This window comes from Passer domesticus, chromosome 10, assembly GCF_036417665.1.
Source record: "Passer domesticus isolate bPasDom1 chromosome 10, bPasDom1.hap1, whole genome shotgun sequence".
NCBI classification, from domain to species: domain Eukaryota; kingdom Metazoa; phylum Chordata; class Aves; order Passeriformes; family Passeridae; genus Passer; species Passer domesticus.
Window position 1 is genome coordinate 25,159,727 of NC_087483.1, and position 19,420 is coordinate 25,179,146.

Here is a 19,420-nt window from a genome sequence, read left to right on the forward strand (position 1 = left end):
TTGTAAGCCTGTCATTATTTTTAAAGATTGTATTAATTGAAATAATGGAAATAATGAGGTCTTGTAGTGATAGGTTTTTGGAAGCAGTCATAGTTGTTACACCAGTGTTTTGTTCACAATTTTTTGACAATTAATGTGGGATTTTTCCAGCTCTGAGGATTCTACGCTATTTTTCCTTCTACTCCTAAGATCCATTTTCTTGGACGGGGTTATATGCATGTATTTTGTATGTACAGCACTTGTGCCATTTTTCAGGAAGTTCTAAAATAGCCAATCTAAATTGTCACCAAAAATTCATTCTGTATTTTTTCTCATTATGCAAAAACTGGTGTGATTTAAGTAGAAAATTAGCAAAAAAAAAAAAAGTGTTTTCATTGTGTTGTAGGTGTCTTCAAGTTGTAGAAGAGAAGTTATTTATGTTGCCAAACACATTTTCAGTTATTGGAAAGAACTCGGTCATTAACCTCCTTACAATCAAATTTAAGTCTTGTGCACAGTCATGGGAAATATGAAGAAGTAGTAAGAATTGCTGACTCCAGTTGAATCCATCCAGGAAGGAACCTTGCTGGACATAGTAGAGTGTTAACTCAAAATTCTGGAGTTAAATGTCACATTTAACTAAAGGTCATGTCTAGGGAAAAATTTCAAGGCCTGTTAGATTTATGCATTTCAGGTGCCTGCACCTAAAATTGTATTAAAAAACCCTGAGTACCTTATTATTGTATGTCCAGAAAATCCCCTTAGTTTTTTTGAGAAACTTTGAGCATGTGTGTCTGTATCACACTGAAGTCCAAACAGGATTCACAGATCAGATTCCTCAGTCTGTGGGACTCCTCTCTTATACCAGAATTAGCTCCAGCCTTTCACCTTTTTAGAGCATGGATAAAGGACGCATGGTCTGCTTTATTGTCACTTCCAAAGTATTGGCATAGGAGTTCTCAGCTCCTCAGCCTGATAACCTCAGAATTTACATTTCAGGATATTAATGCATAGTAAAAATGTGAGCAGTTTATAGTGAAAACTGTTTGATTGTCCTAATTTGTTAATTCTTTCTATTACTTTTTTATATTATTCTTTTTTCTCCTAGGCTTCAGCAAGACTGGGAGACCTGATTAAAGCACTGGATAGATTAGAACCACGTAATTCTGAGCTGTTCTGTAAAATGGCTTTAGCTTTCAGTAGAACAGTGAGTATGCTTTTTTTTCCCTTAAGCAGCATATCTGTATCTATATATGGTTTTCTTCTGTTTTTTGGTCAGCAGACGTTGAATATCTACTAAAAAGTAGAAAATTGTGGACAATTGAAATAGATTAACTCATGTAGCCTTGGTAACCACATTTTTCAAGACATATTCAGCATGAATTACAATGTTTAAGCCATCTCATTCTAAAAATTAAAAAAAAAAAGTGAAAAACAGTGAAAATACACTTAAATGTTCACCAACCATCTTCTTACTGGGTGAAACTGACAAGGTTAATCACCCAGCCTTGAAAGTGAAGGTTTCTTTAATCTCTGTATTTATCAAAAATTGCTATGAAGAAGCACTCACTGCAATTATTCATTATTGTGTGGTATTGTATATTTATGTTTGAATCCATCCCACATTAATGTCACAGTTTTTATAGAATTACTGTAGGCTAATTTATTCTTACATGACATGTTGTCTCTACTGATCTGATCTATATTCAGTGTGTTTGTCTAATTGAATTAAAAAAAACTAAGAAAAGCTTAAGGCTTAAAGATTGTTCTTACCATTAGTGTGGCCGGAACCAGCTCATCCTTCAGCATACACAAACCTTAGTACAAAGAGCATTTGATTTGGCATCTGACAATGCAGAATTTGCTACTGAACTTGGCTACCAAATGATTTTACAAGGGAAAGTGAAAGAAGCTCAAAAATGGTACACGACTGCTATGACACTTGATGAAACAAGTGTTTCTGCACTAACTGGTAAGGTCTTATACTTCCTTTTGATTTTTAGTAGACAGTATTTTTTGGTCAAATTTTCCTATTACTGGTCCTAGGAAAATCTAGAACTATTATAACAGGAGCGCTGTTTATTGTTGTTTTTTCAGATTCATTGTGTGCTTTCTTCCTTGTGGCAGCAGTGTCTCTTTACTGAATATGTCTTTTGGTTTTCCCTATTGGAAAATTAACCTTTTCTGTTCTAAATTAGAGCTCTTCAAGTAATAGTAGGAACAGATGTTTTGCTGTATTTTATTTACTTTATTATTTAGTTTTTATAGTACCAAAGAACTAGGGAACTCTGAGGCATTACAAAAATAAGAAAATCAAGGGCATGATAGAACAAGCTCTTCATGTCCTCATTTTGTCCAAATTAGCTTGAAAACCGTAATCAAGTCAAACATCATACTTTGGATGCATGTGTTACATCCAAAGAAAACCCACTTTATAGAAAGTCCCATTTGTGTCAAGAAAATGGAGTGTAAATGTGTCATATTTGCCTGTCAGATTTTTCCCTGTATTTTTTTCCTCCTTGACTCCTTGTGCCATGGCCTTAAACAGTATTAAAATTTAGATTGCAGGAATGGTTTGTGTGTGTGCTTCAGGTTGTTTTCCTTCTTACACTTTTTCTGAATTTAGAAACCAGACTTCATAGTGCTTCTGCTTAGTCTAGAAGCAGTTGAAGATTTACCATTTCAAACTGCTGTATAGCATATTAATGTATCAATCATGTATCATCTACCCTAGGTTTTTCTGACTATGTAAAATTTGCATTCCCGTAAGTCTTGATCCATTCTTTCTTTTCCTGTCACTACTTTATGAAGAGGTTGAGGAGAGGAAAAGTTAGTTCTGGAAAAGAAAGCATGTGCTTGACTAGGAAGATGAATTGGCAATATAGTCTTTCCATGTGTTTCAGGAATTATCCGTTGCCAGCTAATACAAGGGCAGTTAGAAGATGCAGAGCATCAGCTGGAGTTTCTTAATGAGATTCAGCAGTCCATTGGGAAATCTGGGGTAGGAGGCATCTTTCTTTACTGTGCTACTTTGATTAATTGATGCTTTGATGAATTACTTTGTTGAATCTGAACTGTGGCCTTCTATTACACATTCTATATTTCAGTCACTTGAGTAGAGTATTGTTAATGGAGTACTGTTAAGTCTAAGTTTCAGTTTTTCTTTCTATAATTAAGTCATTGTGTTGCTTGCAGAGCAAAAACATCATCATTTTCTAGCTGTGTTTTTTTCTCTGAACGGAAGTTTGATATGTCAGGGAGGGACAAATATTAATTATTTCCAGGATTTTGTGATCAGCCAAATGTAAAGGTTCTTGCACAAATTAAAGGAATGAATTGATAAAATAATCATCAAGTGTCCTTTATAACATACTACATGTCTTAGAGTATCCCTAAATATAAAGAACAAGTGGCTAACATTAATAATTATGTAGTATTGTATGAGTAAGAGATGAATGTATCTGGAATATGAAGAATGTTTAGGGGTTTGTGGTTTTTTTTTTCTTTTCTGTAGGAATTATCTTTCCTGCATGCAGTCCTAGCTATGAAAAAACATAAGAGACAAGAAGATGTTTTTGCTTTATTGAATGATGTTCTGGATACTCACTTTTCATCTTTGCATGGATTTCCTCTTGGTGTGGAATATTTTGAAAAACTAAACCCTGATTTCTTGCTAGAAATTATTAGAGAATATCTTAATTTTTGTCCAGCACAGGTAAGCACCTGTAGATTGCATTTGTCTAAGTATTGGAATTTTTCATTTTGAGAACAGTTAATCCTGAGGCAAAAAAATGGAAAATTTTCCTTTTTAAAATGTGAGCATATTTAAAGTAAGAGTATGTTTTGGGATATTACACCACTGTTTAGTCAAACTAATGATAAAAATATGCATTTTGTGGTGTGAGCAAGTGGCAGTAATGACACCTGAGGAAACTTGGGGTATTTATTCAATGCATTCTGTGTGTGTAGTTGCACTGTCTTAGTATCTATTAGGAAGCTGTAATAATGCAGTGAATAAAGCTATCACATTATGAAACTAGGATGTTCACACTGACCACCCTATTCATGAAATATTTTTGTTGGCTTAGGATATTTTTTCAATATACACATATTCTTTCTTTTGTGTGTTGGTAAAAATCAATGGAATACTGCCTTTTTTATATTATTGTTCATTCCAGTGAAAAATCTCACTTACTTAGGTGGCTTAATTTTCCGTGGCTGAATTTGTGTTGCCTCTAGTTTTGGCAACAAAGGCATGTAAAAATTAATAAATTGAATGGGGACCTGACATCTTTAAAGCAGAAGAAACACATTTCAAGTTTCTTTAAATAGTGTCTTCCTTAAATAGATTGTTCTTTTGAAATAACTGGGAGCTGACTTCTGTTATCCTGTCATTATTTCTAGCCTAATTAAAGAACATTTCCGTGAATATGTTTATGTAGAGTTTTGAAATCTTAACAGGAAAACAAGTAGCTTTCCATTGTCATGAAGTGCCTCACCATCTGTAAGAAAATGACAATATTTGGAAGTCTGAAACATCAGTAGCAGTGACATTTTCATGTCACAGATGGCAATGATAGGAGGTGACATTCTGTGAGGTTTTGCTCTTATCTGAAGATTTCCCTGGGATACGTTCCAGAAATATTGGAACAGCAATGATGGTTTTTAATTTGGAGTTTAAACTGCTTTTCTGAATTTCTGTCCATAGAAAGGTTTTCAGTAGAAAATATAGGCTTTTGCTCATGTTTTCTTTATCTCTTTATTGCAAAAAAGGACCGCCTGGTGTTTGAAAGTGTGGAGTTAGCTAGGTGGTGGAGGCTTCCATTGTTAGTTTGTTGGCATTCTTTTTGTATTACTTGGTTTTTTTGCTCCTAGCCTGCAAGTCCTGGGCAGTCTCCTTCACCACTTCTCAAGCACTGTGCTTCAGTTCTTGAAACTGTTGTAAAAACTGTTCCTGGTCTTCAACAAGCTGTCTTTTTAATTGCAAAAGTGAAGTACTTGTCAGGTAATAGTTATATGAATAGTTTATTTAATATAATAAACTCCTTAGTTTATTTAATATAAAAAATTAATTTCACACTTGTAAATAATAATGAATTTTTTCTTTCACTGCAGAATACTGTGTTACAACTAAGTGAAGAACATTTGCTCTTCACTTTTTTGTCCTTTATATGAGAGGATCTTAATTGTACAGACCTATAAATACAGTATTTTTTTATCTACTATTTCCCAGAAAGTTAATTTATTGAATGATTTACAGAGGGAGCAATGAGAAAAATACCATACCTTTCACCTGCTTTTAATTTCATGTCATAACCTTACAATACTTTGTATATGAATTTATTCACTAGATGCTGACATTTATTTTAAAAAATTGGCAAATAAAAATGTTATGTATATAACATATGTATATATGTATGTATGTATGTATATATATATAGCTGTATTTCATATCAACTGCTTTTTCACTTTCCCTGCCTTTCCCCACTTGCTAGGGGATATTGAAGCAGCCCACAGTAATTTACATTACTGTCTGGAAAGGAACCCTTCTTATGCAGATGCACACTTACTGATGGCCCAGGTGTATTTGGCTCAAAACAATATCAAGCTATGTTCTCAGTCCTTGGAACTTTGTCTAAGCCATAATTTTGAGGTGAGTTTAACAAAAGAATGCCATAATTTTATTTCTGTCAGTCATCTGAAGTTGTATGTTTTTGTATATAATAATTTTCAACTGAACTTTGTATAACTCTTTGAGTACAAATTTAATATCTAAATGTTTATATGAATGTGCTATCTGAATATTTATCAAAGAAATGACCATGAAGACAAAACTAACACCTCACAAGTCACATTTCATGGGTCTTATACATTACGGTATGGGATTTGTGATTTGTTGACTTCAGTGGAACTTTGTGTAAGATTAGCAGAGAGTTGGGAACACAGTACACACACACCACTCATTAGGTCTGAGTTGTGCCCAAGTGTCTTGAAACCACTTAGCTGGAAACTACCGTTTCTTTGCAAGCATGTCCCATCTTACTTTCTTTCTCCAAGTGGTACAAGAAAGCTGGAGATTAATATCTAATTAGCTACCTAATTGAGGTCCTTGCCATTTCACAGAGCTGTTTTTCTGTTACAGACTTCTTCTTTCATGTGAAGTATGCTTTAGGAAGATGAAGAATGGCATGGAGGACTTGTGCCAAATAATGATTGTATATTTCCTCTACTTAATAGACTGGTGAAATGTGAATGCAGCAATGTGGGAGACAGAAAACCTCAAAATTCAGTCTAGTTTAAAATAAAGCAGCGATTAATGTTGTTCTGTCATCTCTTGTAATAGTTTCTTTGTAATTAAAAACTTAATAAATTGCTAGTTTGCGTACTCTGACAATTCTTACATTTTTGTAAGTAAATTTCTGAAATTGAATTTGTGTATATTTGGAGGAAAAAAAGAAACCAAAGTCAATATTAAAAAAAAAAATCTTGCAAGGGATTTGAATACTTTACATCAAGTAAAATTTGGAAACTCTTTATCTTATTTTTTTTTTAGGTGAGAGAACATCCTATGTATCACTTAATTAAGGCCCAAACCCAAAAGAAGGTGGGAGAAATATCAGAAGCTATTAAAACCTTACAGATGGCAAGGAATTTGCCTGGAATGAGAAAACCTACAGCTTCTTCAAAAACAAAAGGAAAAACTATTCAAATTGATGCAAGTGATCGTGTGTCAGTGTTCCTAGAGTTGGTAGAAGCTCATCGCTTGAATGGAGAACCGGTAAGATGGAAAACCTGCTAAAATGCAAAACACATCTGAAAACAATTCCCTCTTCCCATTCCCATTTCTATTAGTTCAGGATAGAAAACCACTTCTATTACCAAAAGGATTTGCTTAGTAAAACTTCCACCATGTGAATATCTGATTTGAGAACTTAAGTACCTTAAATTGTACAGAGGAAAGAAAAACAAACTGTTGACAGGTGCTCAATTTTGAGACTACGAAAACCATTTCACACTGTTGATGTTCATTTGCTGGGATATAGATCCCTGTTTTGTTGTCAGAGTGCTATTAGCAGTAGTTTTGGATCATGTCCTTATCTTTGTGTAGCAGCATCCCTACTATCAGCTGTGTCTGGATAAGCAATAGGACACTACCTATGTATTAGAATATGAGAGAAGCCATACAGTCCTGTGGTTTGGAGGCCAGCCTGCTCCAAGCAGGACCTGTTGGAGCAAGGTGCTAAAAACATTCTCTAGCTGAAGTTTGAGTATGTACTTGTTTATATGCAACACAGATATAATTTTATGTACTGAAATTTTCTATAGTAGTCCATATCACAGGAGTTTAATTTAAAAAAATCAAAAACACTGTGGCGAAGCAAGTGGATACTATGGTTTGTGGTTTTTGTGGTTTTTTGGGTTGGTTTGCATAATGCCCATAAAGGCTAATAATGTCTTTATTTTTGACTGTTCAATGACAGGAACTAAATTAATTCTATTCTTTTTATTATTTGCAGCATGAAGCTGCTATAGTCATCCAAGATGCCATGAATGAATTTTCTGGAACACCTGAGGAGCTAAGGGTTGTGATTGCAAATGCAGATCTGGCAATTGCTCAAGGAGATGTGAAACATGCCTTGACTATGCTCCGCAATATTACACCTGAACAGCCTTACTTTGTACAAGCTAAAGAAAAAATGGCAGATATTTATCTTCAGTATAGGAAAGATAAGAAGTTGTATGCTGCCTGCTATAGGTAAAAGTTTGTGGTGTGCATGGTTTTCTAGATGTTTACTGATAGAGTGGTGAACTCATTTTTTCTTTCTACTGCAATAAATGAGATATATTTAGTGACATTAACTCATTTGAAAAGATACTTCAGATTTTTTTTGGTTTATTTTCAGAAATAAAAAACTAAAATCTGCAGAGGACAAAATTGTTGTGCCCTTCTCTTGTTTGGATACTAATATTGACATGTTAAATACTGAGCAAGATTTTGTGTTCTTTTTCCAGTGACCTAGTAGAAAAACTGCCAAGTGCTCATACTTTTCTTCTTCTTGGTGATGCATACATGAATATTCAAGAGGTGAGTGCTTGCTAGAGATGAATGGAATATTTGAGTAGTTTGTTGATTTTGTCTAGTTGAAACATTGTGGCATGCTGACTCTTATTGATTGATGTTTGTCAAACAGAAACTGCTTTAGGATATAAAACAATAAATATTGACTACAAGTAACTGTTTAAATTAAAAACTGTTGAAAATACATTTCTTCTAAAGGCTTACTTGGTGAAAGTCAAGGAGGGAATGTTTTCACTGCCTCATAAGACGAACAGATATCTAGAGTGAGAACTAAATTGAAATCACAAAGAAGCTGGAGATGTTTAGAATAGTGTTCTGAACTTAGAATAATTCTACATAACTTCTTTTTCATGCTGATGGCTTTACTTAAATGTTTTCATTTTCTAGTTCCTATACATTCTTTGCATCCTTTGCTTTCTTGATGAACTGGAAATGCTATTTGGTATTGGCAGTAGTCAAGTGGACATAGGAAATGAAGGCTACACGTTTAAATTCATATGTAAAAAAATAGATTGAGTTAGGACATGCAATTGATACTTTAGATTACTAGTTTGGAGATCTGTAGATATTAAAGGTTGTTTTCATATTAATGGTTGTGTGTCGTCTTCTCCTTAATGAAAAATTATCACACAAAGTGGAATTTGTTTAATCTGCCCTGATGTGGCTAGAGGAGAAAAACAGATACGGCATTACTAGATCTACCTCTTTGTTAACCAGTGAAGATAGTAGTAGAGAAATTGCAATGAAAAAAAATGTTTATTCAAACTTGTTTGTTTGCCATATTTTATTTTAGCGTGACAATGTTAATGTACATGGGCTTCACATCTCCTGCAGATTTATAGTAGCCATTCTTCTCTCAGAAGTATTGCAGCTTATGGATCAGTACTGCTTGGCAGTCATTCCTGGAGTTGTTACCAGATTTTGTTTTCATCATACACCTTTTATCTTAATCTTTGACTTATATATGTGTTTATATTTTACTGTTGAAGCCTGATGAAGCCATAGAAGCCTACGAGCAGGCCTTGAAGAAAAATCCGAAAGATCCATCTTTAGCAAGTAAAATTGGAAAAGCCCTAATCAAAACACATAACTACTCAAAGGTATTCTATAATTAATGTATTAGGTTAGTTTAATGCTGTTTCAGGATGTGGGCTTTGCTTGGGTAAAAGTATTATATTTCAGAGTGCTAAAATAGACATTTTATCCTAAAAGTAAGTTTTTAGATTCCCTTCAGATCATCCGGACAAAGGCACAGTTGGTAGATCCACACGTTGGTGGATTCTAATCCAATTGAATTGTAGTTCTGTAGCTCCGTACCAATTGGATTGTAGTTATGGTGACTTGCAGTGGGTTTGGGCCTGCACTGAAACCCATGTTTTATTACTTCTCCATTGAAAAAACAGTAAAGCAACATGCCATTGAATACCTAAGTAACAACGTTGTTGTCTTTAAGATTTGTCTTTAAATTATACACAAAGTTTTGCTTCTTTCTTCAAGGCAATCGGTTACTATGAGGCTGCAGTGAGAAGTGGTCAACAGAACTTCCTTTGCTATGATTTGGCTGAGCTTTTAATGAAACTGAAGCAGTATGAACAGGCAGAAAAAGTACTTCAGCAAGCTTTAGATCATGAGCCTGGTAGGACTGTTATTAATTCACAAGAAAGCATAAAATTTCTACTGTTATTTGTGTTTTCTGCATGACTCTAAGGAGTAAATGAGTTCATGGGCACTTTTTTTTCACTGGTTTAATTACATTTGTTAACCTTTGTGGCTCTCTGAATAGAGAAGCAGTATTATTAGTAGTCCATTCTGTAAGGTTTTCTTATATCACTATATCACTTTCATGCTTTGCAGGGGCATGTTGGTTTTCCACCTTGCTGACTTCTTACTGAAAAAGTCCTCTGATTTAGCACTGTATTCTTGTCCTAGGGAAGGCTTTGAGGATCTGGCTAATTTAATAGTCATGCTCAAGGCAGCCTGATTTTTCTAGTGTGGAAAAATAATGAGCAGTAAATACAGTTTGCCCCATGTACTTTAAAATCTTCTGTCTTAAAATGAAGCAAAAAAATATTTTTTTGTCTTGATACATATACGTTCTCTAAGAGGAAAATGTATATTTTGGCTGATTGGGAAAATTATTGAATGATGTAATAATTTTTTGTGGAAATGCTAGAATATCCTTTGTGGGGAAAAAATGAATTTTAGGAAATACACTGAAGGGAATGATCCTACATGATCTAAGTTACACAGTCTAATCTCTGATTTAAAATAGCACAATTACAGCACCTGGGAGACCAGTTTTCTGATAGAATATAGCTCTAGAAACTCCTTAATTTGAATAAAGATAAAACAAAATTTTTGGTGGCATCTATATTTTAATGTGGAACTGTGCTCAAGATACTGCTTTGTCAGTAGAGTAAAATAAATTTAAGCCAGGGAACACCTGAATTCTTCAAATACTAATTGATGCATATTTATTTTAACCATTATTCAAAAGCAGCCTGCTGCTTTTAAGTAGATACTGAAATATTTCTTGTATTCATGTCTATTCCAGACTCTAGCAAAAGAAGCATAGTTTGAGGTCTGGCTAGAAATTTCATTGAATAATCTCATGCTTTTTGCATGTAGAGTAGCACATCATATCAATTTGGACATTTTTTGTTGACTTTTGGGGGGCTTTAGACAAGAAATGTCAGGAATGGCTTTATTTCCTGTCTACTTAAATCAGAATATTTTCTCTCATGTTTCTGAAAGTGCTAATAGACTAGGCAGTCTTTTTTTTATTTTAATTCTGTTTGCATCTTTCAGTATCTTTGGCCTTAAATCTCACTTTGTTTGTAGTCTGTAATGTTTACTCAGCTTACTACCAACCTACTCTGCCCACCAGCAACACGCCAAGTCAGATCACAATTTAAATAAGTAAGATGGAGCTGTGAAGTTTTCATGTAAGCTCTTTCCTGGAGGATGTGATGAGTTTCTTCTTCCTTTGACTTTACTGGGATCAGCTCCTTCAAGAATAATGTTTGTTTAATGTCATTCTCACAGTTAATGAGTTGTCTTCTCTGATGGAAGATGTACGTTACCAGGTACTTCTGGCAAAAATTTACAGCAAGATGGAGAGGATTGACAGAGCTATAGTTTCATTACAGCAGGTGAAGAGAAAAACCAAAAATACCTGTGAAAACTTGCAATAGCCTCATGTTTACCTCTGGTTTCACTTTTGTCCCATATTCAAATCATAATATCCTTGGGAGTGTGGAAAATGGGTGTATGCTGGGGATAAAGCACCAGTGACTGCTGTGAAGTGTAAAGTACATAAGGTGTTGCACAGTCTGAGCTTTTGCAAGCAGTGTTATCTGAATTTTAGATCAGAATGCAGTTTTTTACTGCAAGTCTGCAGTCTTGCTTTTCCTTCATTTGTGTGTGGAGAATAGTTTTAGCATATCAGGTGAAAATTAAATTGGCCATGAGGTGAGCTAGATTACATATTTTAGTTCAACATTGAAAACCATTCACAGAGCAAAATGGAACAGCTTTCAATGGCTACTTGTTGTTTTATTGTACTGCTGAACAGCAGTATTAGTATTAAATAGCAATAATAAGATCTGTTCATTCTGCAGTTCAATATTATCCCTCAGACTGAGGCTTGAAAGAATGAAGTTGGATGCTAGAGGTTTGATCCCTTAGAAAACGCTTTCTCAATTAGAAGGTTTAGCAAGAGATGTGGTCAGTAGTTTCTGTTCTATTATACCTTCACTCTGTGAAAGTGAAGGTAACAAAAATGGTAAGCCTTGGTAGCATCTTCTGACCAGCAAGAAAAGTCTGCAGATTGGTTAGAAAGGTAATTGTGTGTGAGGGTTTAAATACCAGTATTGGCAAGATTTGCCTTTGTTATATTCTTATTTATTTTTCCCTTATAATGGACTTCTTTCTTTCTCAAAGTTGACTTTTTTCCCCCCAATTCTCTTTTAGTAACATTCTGCCTGAGTAGTTGCCTTCTCTTACTCTTTTCTCTACTGCTTTAGTTCTTCCAGGTTTCTCACTATATTGCATTTCAAAAAACTTCCTGTCCTTTTGGAGTTATTTTGTTGTTTTTTCTGTTGCTCTCAAAACTGTCCTTCCTTGTACCCATTCTATTTTTAATATTTTTCTGTTCCTTTTCTTTTGATGCCACGTTCATGTACACAAAAATACCTGCATTTTGATTTCAGCAGGACTAATCTAAATGTCTTAAACATGTCTCTTCCCTTGGTTTTCAGAGAGATGCTGGAAGTTCTCTCCAGATGTTATTTTGTGTTTTAGTTCTAATTTCCTGCTAGGCAAAATGGTAGGGCTGTAAGAAGCAGAATAGTATTAGTGCTTCCTTCTCTCAAAAACAAAAAAAGACAAGTAAACTATTTTATAGTGGATAAATGAAATTAATTCCTTTGGCAATTCTTGACTGCTGACTGCTTTCCCCACACCAGGCTCGGGAATTCCAAGGCAGAGTGCTTAAACGGGCTCAAGTTGAACAGCTGGATGCAGTTCCTGCACAGAAGCAGTTAGCGGCTGAGATTTGTGCTGAGATTGCAAAACATTCAACAGCCCAGCGAAACTATGAAAAAGCAATTAAATTTTACAAAGAAGCCCTTGTTCACTGTGAAACCAATAACAAGGTCAGTTCTACCTCTGACTGTTTTGCATTGTTTTTCCATTCAGGTTTTAGATGTAGCAAAACATTTTTCCAGTTATCCACGGAAGAGAATAATTTGCAATTATTTCTGCTTCATGATATACATAGAACCTTGAACTTTCTCCCTTTTGTTGCTTATCGTGCATGAACTGCTAACTTCTGTCTCTTGCAAGAACTCCTGACTCAAGTAGTATCTGCATGCACTCACAGTGAGCCTGTCTTCAGGTACCAGTAATGATGGAGATTGTTTCAATCTTGGTGCTTGTCCTCTGAAATGAACTCCCCATGATTTTGGTCAATACAGACAATTTCTGTCTTTTCTGTGTCTACTTTAGGAGTTTTAGACTTTTATCTGGGCTTGGTAGGAATTTAGAATTTATTGATTTTAGTTAAAAAATGTTGCTGATCTTGAGCAGGATTATTGTACTACTTCTCTCTTCTCTGCACAGGTAAATTTGGATTTATTTTTATCCTTCTCTTCCTTATAATTTTGTAACCCTGGGCTTTGGAGATAAGAGGGAGAAGCAAAAGTCTAAGAAATTTATAATTATAATGAGCACAAAGTTTAAGTGTTATCTTTAGTGAGGTTTATTTTAGATGAAAAATCAATAAATACAATTTCTGTTAATTTGCCATGATTTGCTATCATACTGATGTTATATACTTAGGTGTACGTGAAGACTTCTTATTTTGATGCTCGTTATTGAACAGCTGTGACATGCACAAGCTGCTAAATACATAATTTAGTTTTAACTTTTGAACTCGTGTGTTATGGCTCTAAGAATCTGTGTCCTTCCCAAAGCTACAACTTCAGCGTATTTGAGACAGGGTTTTCTCAAGACATCTTCTAAGAATGATGTGGAGAAGAAAAATAAATTGGGAAGGGAATAAAAAGATCGTTAAGAGCAAGGAGACTCCCTATCATGGTACAGATACAGCTGTGGCTTTTTAGTCAGTATCGAAGCCTTACTTTGTCTTTCATACCAGTACTGAAATACCAGCATGGCATTTCTTTTCAGTTCTTGCTAAAATCATACTTCCAAGAGATTCCTGCTGTTACAAGATGTAGACATTTGTATACTAAATATCTGCTAGATATTACTGAAGAGTTTTGCTTTAATCCTGCTTTGCTAGCAATACATAATACAGTGACATCTTAGAAAATAAGGCTGAATTTCTGATGAATAACTGGCTGCCTACTTGTTGAGTAATGAAAGCAGAATTATTTTGTTACCCACAACTAGTATAAAGGAGTTATCTCAATCTATTTTTATAGATTCAGTAGATTTGAACTTTTCTTCATTTTTAAAAGCATTTCTAGTACAAGATTAGAATTTAATTTTTTTAGATTACAAAATATTATTTTGAGCTGTTAAAAGTCCATCTGTCTCTTGGCACCTTCAGAGTTTACTTTCCTTAAAATTATATGTGGAAATAATGGGAATTCCTTTGAAACTGTCTGTACCTTGTTTTGTTACAACAAAATCTCCTGTATTTTAACCAGATGGATTGAAATACTGCATTTATTCAGGTAAATGTGAAGAGATTGCAGTCCGTGTTACAGGGGACTTCCGTTGTTTTGTTTTACATGGTGAAATCTAATAGGTAGTACCCTCTCTTTGTTTCCTTGCCCAGGTAAGAGGCAATGCAGCTTCCTGAAGGAGACTTGAAGGGTATTGAAGATTGCATCATGCACATCATTTCCTAGTATCGTTGTTTTAGAGACCACTTCCACTCACTAGAATCTAGTGTAGAACTCCAGTTTAGCTGGATTTTTGCTTCCTGCAGGAGCTATTCCTTGACTCCAAGACAGCCTTTTGGTATTCCACTGAGTTGTGCACATAAGAGCAGCAGCTTAAGGAAAGCTTTCATAGTTAAAGTGCTGACATGCATGCATTCTCTGTATCATTTCAGTGCTTACCCACCTGCCTTCCTGTTTCAGAATTACATGGTGTATGTTTGAGTATGAACAGGACAGGAAGTAGAAAAAAACAGTTTAAAAACTGTGCTAGAGGCCTGCATGTTCTGAACAGGATGTTCCAAACACTGTTCTGATTCAGAAGTGCCTTTCACAAGTGTAACTAGCAAAAGAATTATGATGCAGTTATAAATGTCTCCCTTTTGGAAGCAAAATCAAAACACCATTTAAAATTAAGTAGAAGTGACTTACAGTTTATCTACTGCTAATTTTGCTTTGTGATCAGTTTACCTTCTTTTTGCTTCAATAGAAACTTGATTAAATCTGTGGTAAGTCATGTTTATAAAGTTTTCTGTGGCATTTTATTCAGAATAGTCTGTGATCGGACTTCAGCTTTAAGAATGTATGCTAGTGTACATTTCAATTTGTCAATATTTACTCTGTGGTGGCTTCTCAAAAGTGGATTCACACAGAGTCTTGATGTGGTAGGTTGGAAATGCAAATAAGAAAATAGTTTTTTCTGGAACTTACCTGTACTCCAGAATTAGTTGGTGAATGTTAATAAGGTGTTTGTTTTTTCAATACATTTAAAACTACTTTCACTTACATTTTTCCAAGAATATTATTCATACCAAAATATTGGTGTCTTCAGAGCAATACCATCTGAGCAGTCCTGTTTTCAATGTACCTTTAGAATATCCCTCAGAAGAAGACAGTTTTGTCTGTTTTAAAAGGTGAGGGAATGAAAATGGATTACGTTAGTTGACCAAGAGCTCACGGGGAAAAACAGAAAAGGCCCTCTCTTTAGTGGAGCTATAATTTTTCACTGGACCCCTATAATATCAGGTTGATACTCAGAACTCAACCAACTTTCTTCATCTTTGAATTACATACAGTTAAATATTTTCATATACAGGCAATGTTGGAACTTGCACGTTTATATCTGGCACAAGACGACACTGATGCCTGTCAACATCAGTGTTCCTTACTGCTGAAGAACGACCAAGATAATGAAGCAGCAACAATGGTATGTGCTGTTACACTAATCCTGCATCAGTGCTTTTTGAAGTTTGTGTGCCTGTAATATGATATGTTCATAAAGCACTACTTTTAAAAGAGCTTACAGCTTTGTGATTTCAAAGAGAAAGTGAAAAATCCATGACAACAATATGGTTTTCTGTTTATGCCAGCTGATGTTTCAACATGAAGTTTCTGGCACTCATAGCCATTGTTCTACTTCAATATAAAATGAGTCTTTAGAAATAAAGGAAAAAGTAGTTGTAGGAAGATTGGATAAAGTATGGCTCAATGCATGTTCTTGATAATTGGCTAATATTCAAGGAAGAAGCTATTTTTCCAGCATGGTAATATGAAAACAAATATTCTTTTTAAAGTGCTAGAATAAAAGAACTATTTATTTAAGGTAATTTTATAGCCTCATTCAACCTTAGTTACTCATATTCCTACTTAAAAAGTTTTAATCACAGCTGGAGGTTCTTGTCCAGGACTTGTATACTTCTAAAAGACAGCTCAATAGACTGAGCAACTTTTGATGTAGCACACTACAAGCAAAGTTATTTTAAGACGGGAATAATTTGTTTTCTCATAGCAATCTAACATTTGAAATTTGTTCTAGTATGGTGCATGAACAGAAGTAATAGTACTCTTGAAATAAGTTATTAAATTTACTCTATATCATCTAACTATCAGTGGAGAGAAACTGAAATTAAAGAACTCATTTTACCTTCCCTGCTGAAGTGAGCTGTCATCTTTCTTTTTCCCTAAATGTAAACGAACTTTGCTTTCCATGTGCATAATCTGCAGTTACTGGAAATAAAATTAGAAGTAAAACTATGCAATGCTAAAAAAACATGTTTGAAAGATACGGCAGACTACTCAATTACCTTTTAATTTTCACCTTATGTGAAAAGGTGTTCACATACTTGTTCATTATTGCCCATGTGTGTTATATATTGTGTTTGCTTTCCAGAGAGTAATAAAAAGTCCAAGTGATTTTGCTTCTTGGGCAGCTCCTGCAGCACTTTAAAGCTATAGTTTTAGCTCTCCACGTAACCAGAGTTCATTAATGTTTTCTCCCAAATTTACCGGAAACCAAGACAATTGTTTTTAACTTTTATTTAACATTTTCACAATTTATAATACCTTGTTTTGTTTTCTCTAAATTGTTCAATACTGTAGATGATGGCTGATCTCATGTTCAGGAAGCAAGATTATGAACAAGCTGTTTTTCATTTCCAGCAGCTCCTGGAACGCAAGCCAGGTGAATGCTTAGCAGAGATACTTTCAAATTGTTCTGATACATGGTTCTAATGAAAGAGATTAATAAATAGCTGAATAAAAACTCTTTGCTTGATTAAAAAGAAATGTTTTATTTATAATGTAATGGATTCTAAAGTCAAAGACCATTACCATCTATAAAAACATAAAGACATTTTAAGGGAATATGATAAAAAATATTTCTTGTAGATAGAGTAATTTACTTTGCTGCAGTGTAGTGTGCATTGTTTACCTTAAGCCAAATATAAATAGAGTGTTATTTACTTGTTCACTGTAAAGCACATTTTTTTGCCTTAAAAATGTCAAGTGCATGAGCACAAAGGTAATATTTTATTTGAAGACTATTAAAGGAAACTTGTCTTGGACAGCAGTATGGGTTTTTTTGCAATTTTCAAGTTGGGACCAGAGAGAAAGCTACTAAAATCTATTAAAATTTTACTATAATGAATGTAAAACTTTCTAATGGACTTTGAAAGAAGTCATGCGAGTGCAGCAAATGGTTTTAGTGCTTTTGAGGTACAATTCTACTTCTATAAAAACCTGTATAAAGATATTGCAAGTATCACTTGACATCTTTCTTGGATCTGAGGTTACTGTGTAATATGCCTTATGTATTAAATTTTTATATGTGAAAAAATTAAGGCAGGCTCATTATTTCTTATCTTATTCATATAGCAAATAAATAGAATTACAGTCTGCTAATTGTTTGTATATTTAGATAACTATGCAACCCTCTCTCGATTAATTGATCTGTTAAGAAGAGCTGGAAAATTGGAAGAAGTCCCAAGATTTCTTTTAATGGCTGAAAAACATTCTTCCCGAGCAAAGCTTGAACCAGGATTTCACTACTGCAAAGGACTGTATCTTTGGTACTTGCAATTATTGTTAAGATAAGATTTATTTGACTATGTAGTATAGATGTAAATTAATTTTCTTGTCATCCACTGTCATTTAAAGGTTATATGCTGATTTAATTAAGGTGTCAGGATTTAAGGAAATTCTCAGTTTCTCTGAATATCCCAGTGTTTTCTTTCAGGTTCAATAATGTAATTCTGTTTATCTTCACATTTTATAACTTGTCAGACTGTTTTATTTTGCAAAAACAAGATCCTTGCAATAGTATGCGTGCTGTCCAAACCTTGCAATATCAGTGTGTGCAAATGAGTCATGTGTTTTTAAATGCTTGGGTTTATTGGGGTTTGGGTGGAATTTGGAACAGACAATTTTTCTTGCCCAGTTTTAAATATTTTAATTATCCCTGTAGGTACACAGGTGAACCAAACGATGCGCTGCGGCATTTTAATAAAGCTCGAAAGGACAGTGACTGGGGACAGAATGCAGTCTACAACATGATTGAAATTTGTTTGAACCCAGATAATGAAACTGTGGGTGGAGAAGTCTTTGAAAATCTCGATGCTGACATAGGGTAGGTGAATTAAATAAATATTGTTTGGGTTATTCTGTCGTCTCCTTCTTCTGTTGCCCCTTCACAATGTGCCTTAATTTAAGTTGCTAGAACTTTGAGATCATCTAGTGCTTTCAGTATGCTGTGTTATTGTGAGAGACCATTCTTTACTGTAATAAGTGAGTCTCAAGCAGAAAATGTAGAAGATTTTCTCTGGAATGCTGGTCACTTGCAGGGTTACAATCAGCTTGTTGGGTTGGAATTGCTGTTGTTGAAGAGAATCAATGTAGAATGCCAGTATACCAGAGCTATTTTTCTACAAAATGGCATGTCTTTAGCACAGAAGCAGTTCTAACTTGTAATTGGTTTGGTGTATATTAAAAAAATAAGCTTCTATGAACATTTTTTTCTGATAATAGTAATTCAACAGAGAAGCAGGAGTCTGTGCAGTTGGCTGTAAGAACAGCAGGAAACCTGCTGAAGGAGCTCAAGCCTCAAACCATTCAGGGTCACATTCAACTGCGAATCATGGAGAATTATTGTCTCATGGCAACCAAACAAAAATCAAGTGTTGAACAAGCACTGAGCACTTTCACAGAAATAGTTGAGGCTGAGGTTAGTAACCTGTCTCATTTCCTCACTCTTCCCTTTTATACTTGCTACATTTTTTTAACTATTCTTGCAGTTTACATTCAGCAACAGTGGCACGTTAGTGCTATTTGCTCTAAGGATTATTCTCCTATCGAAGAAGATTTTATATAAAATTTGAAAAAGGCATTTCTGAAATAACAATATATTTTAGAAGTTTTTGGTTGACTTGCAAATTTAGAAACCAACTAAATGCTGATATTGCTAGTTACTGAAATCTGAGTAGGCTGTTTTGTTGCTGGGCTTGTTTTTTAATTCCCAAGCTTGCCAGCAGCATGTCTTATGACATAAATCTATTGCAGTGCTTCATGGCAATTTGACAGAATTTAGACTGCAGAACAAGATTGTCCATTGCCTTAATAGGATACCTTAGGATAGGAATCTTCAATATTTTTGTAACTATTTATAGTTATTAGTTTT

General features: G+C 34.5%; 1 protein-coding gene across 2 annotated transcripts in view; it reads left to right on the forward strand.

Annotated features, from left to right (window-relative positions):
• TTC21B (tetratricopeptide repeat domain 21B) overlaps positions 1 to 19,420 on the forward strand; it is a 33,137-nt gene that overhangs the window by 5,970 nt on the left and 7,747 nt on the right. The window contains exons 8-25 of one of the 2 annotated variants that reach the window (XM_064434604.1): positions 1,088 to 1,186; positions 1,759 to 1,951; positions 2,883 to 2,980; positions 3,494 to 3,694; positions 4,855 to 4,984; positions 5,475 to 5,632; positions 6,533 to 6,757; positions 7,497 to 7,735; positions 7,993 to 8,065; positions 9,049 to 9,159; positions 9,557 to 9,695; positions 11,105 to 11,211; positions 12,526 to 12,714; positions 15,566 to 15,676; positions 16,849 to 16,930; positions 17,666 to 17,816; positions 18,212 to 18,373; positions 18,772 to 18,967. In XM_064434604.1, coding sequence (XP_064290674.1) covers positions 1,088 to 1,186; positions 1,759 to 1,951; positions 2,883 to 2,980; positions 3,494 to 3,694; positions 4,855 to 4,984; positions 5,475 to 5,632; positions 6,533 to 6,757; positions 7,497 to 7,735; positions 7,993 to 8,065; positions 9,049 to 9,159; positions 9,557 to 9,695; positions 11,105 to 11,211; positions 12,526 to 12,714; positions 15,566 to 15,676; positions 16,849 to 16,930; positions 17,666 to 17,816; positions 18,212 to 18,373; positions 18,772 to 18,967 — 2,664 coding nt within the window. The remainder of the gene's footprint in view (positions 1 to 1,087; positions 1,187 to 1,758; positions 1,952 to 2,882; positions 2,981 to 3,493; positions 3,695 to 4,854; positions 4,985 to 5,474; positions 5,633 to 6,532; positions 6,758 to 7,496; positions 7,736 to 7,992; positions 8,066 to 9,048; positions 9,160 to 9,556; positions 9,696 to 11,104; positions 11,212 to 12,525; positions 12,715 to 15,565; positions 15,677 to 16,848; positions 16,931 to 17,665; positions 17,817 to 18,211; positions 18,374 to 18,771; positions 18,968 to 19,420) is intronic. The other variant, XM_064434605.1, reaches the window with a different exon arrangement.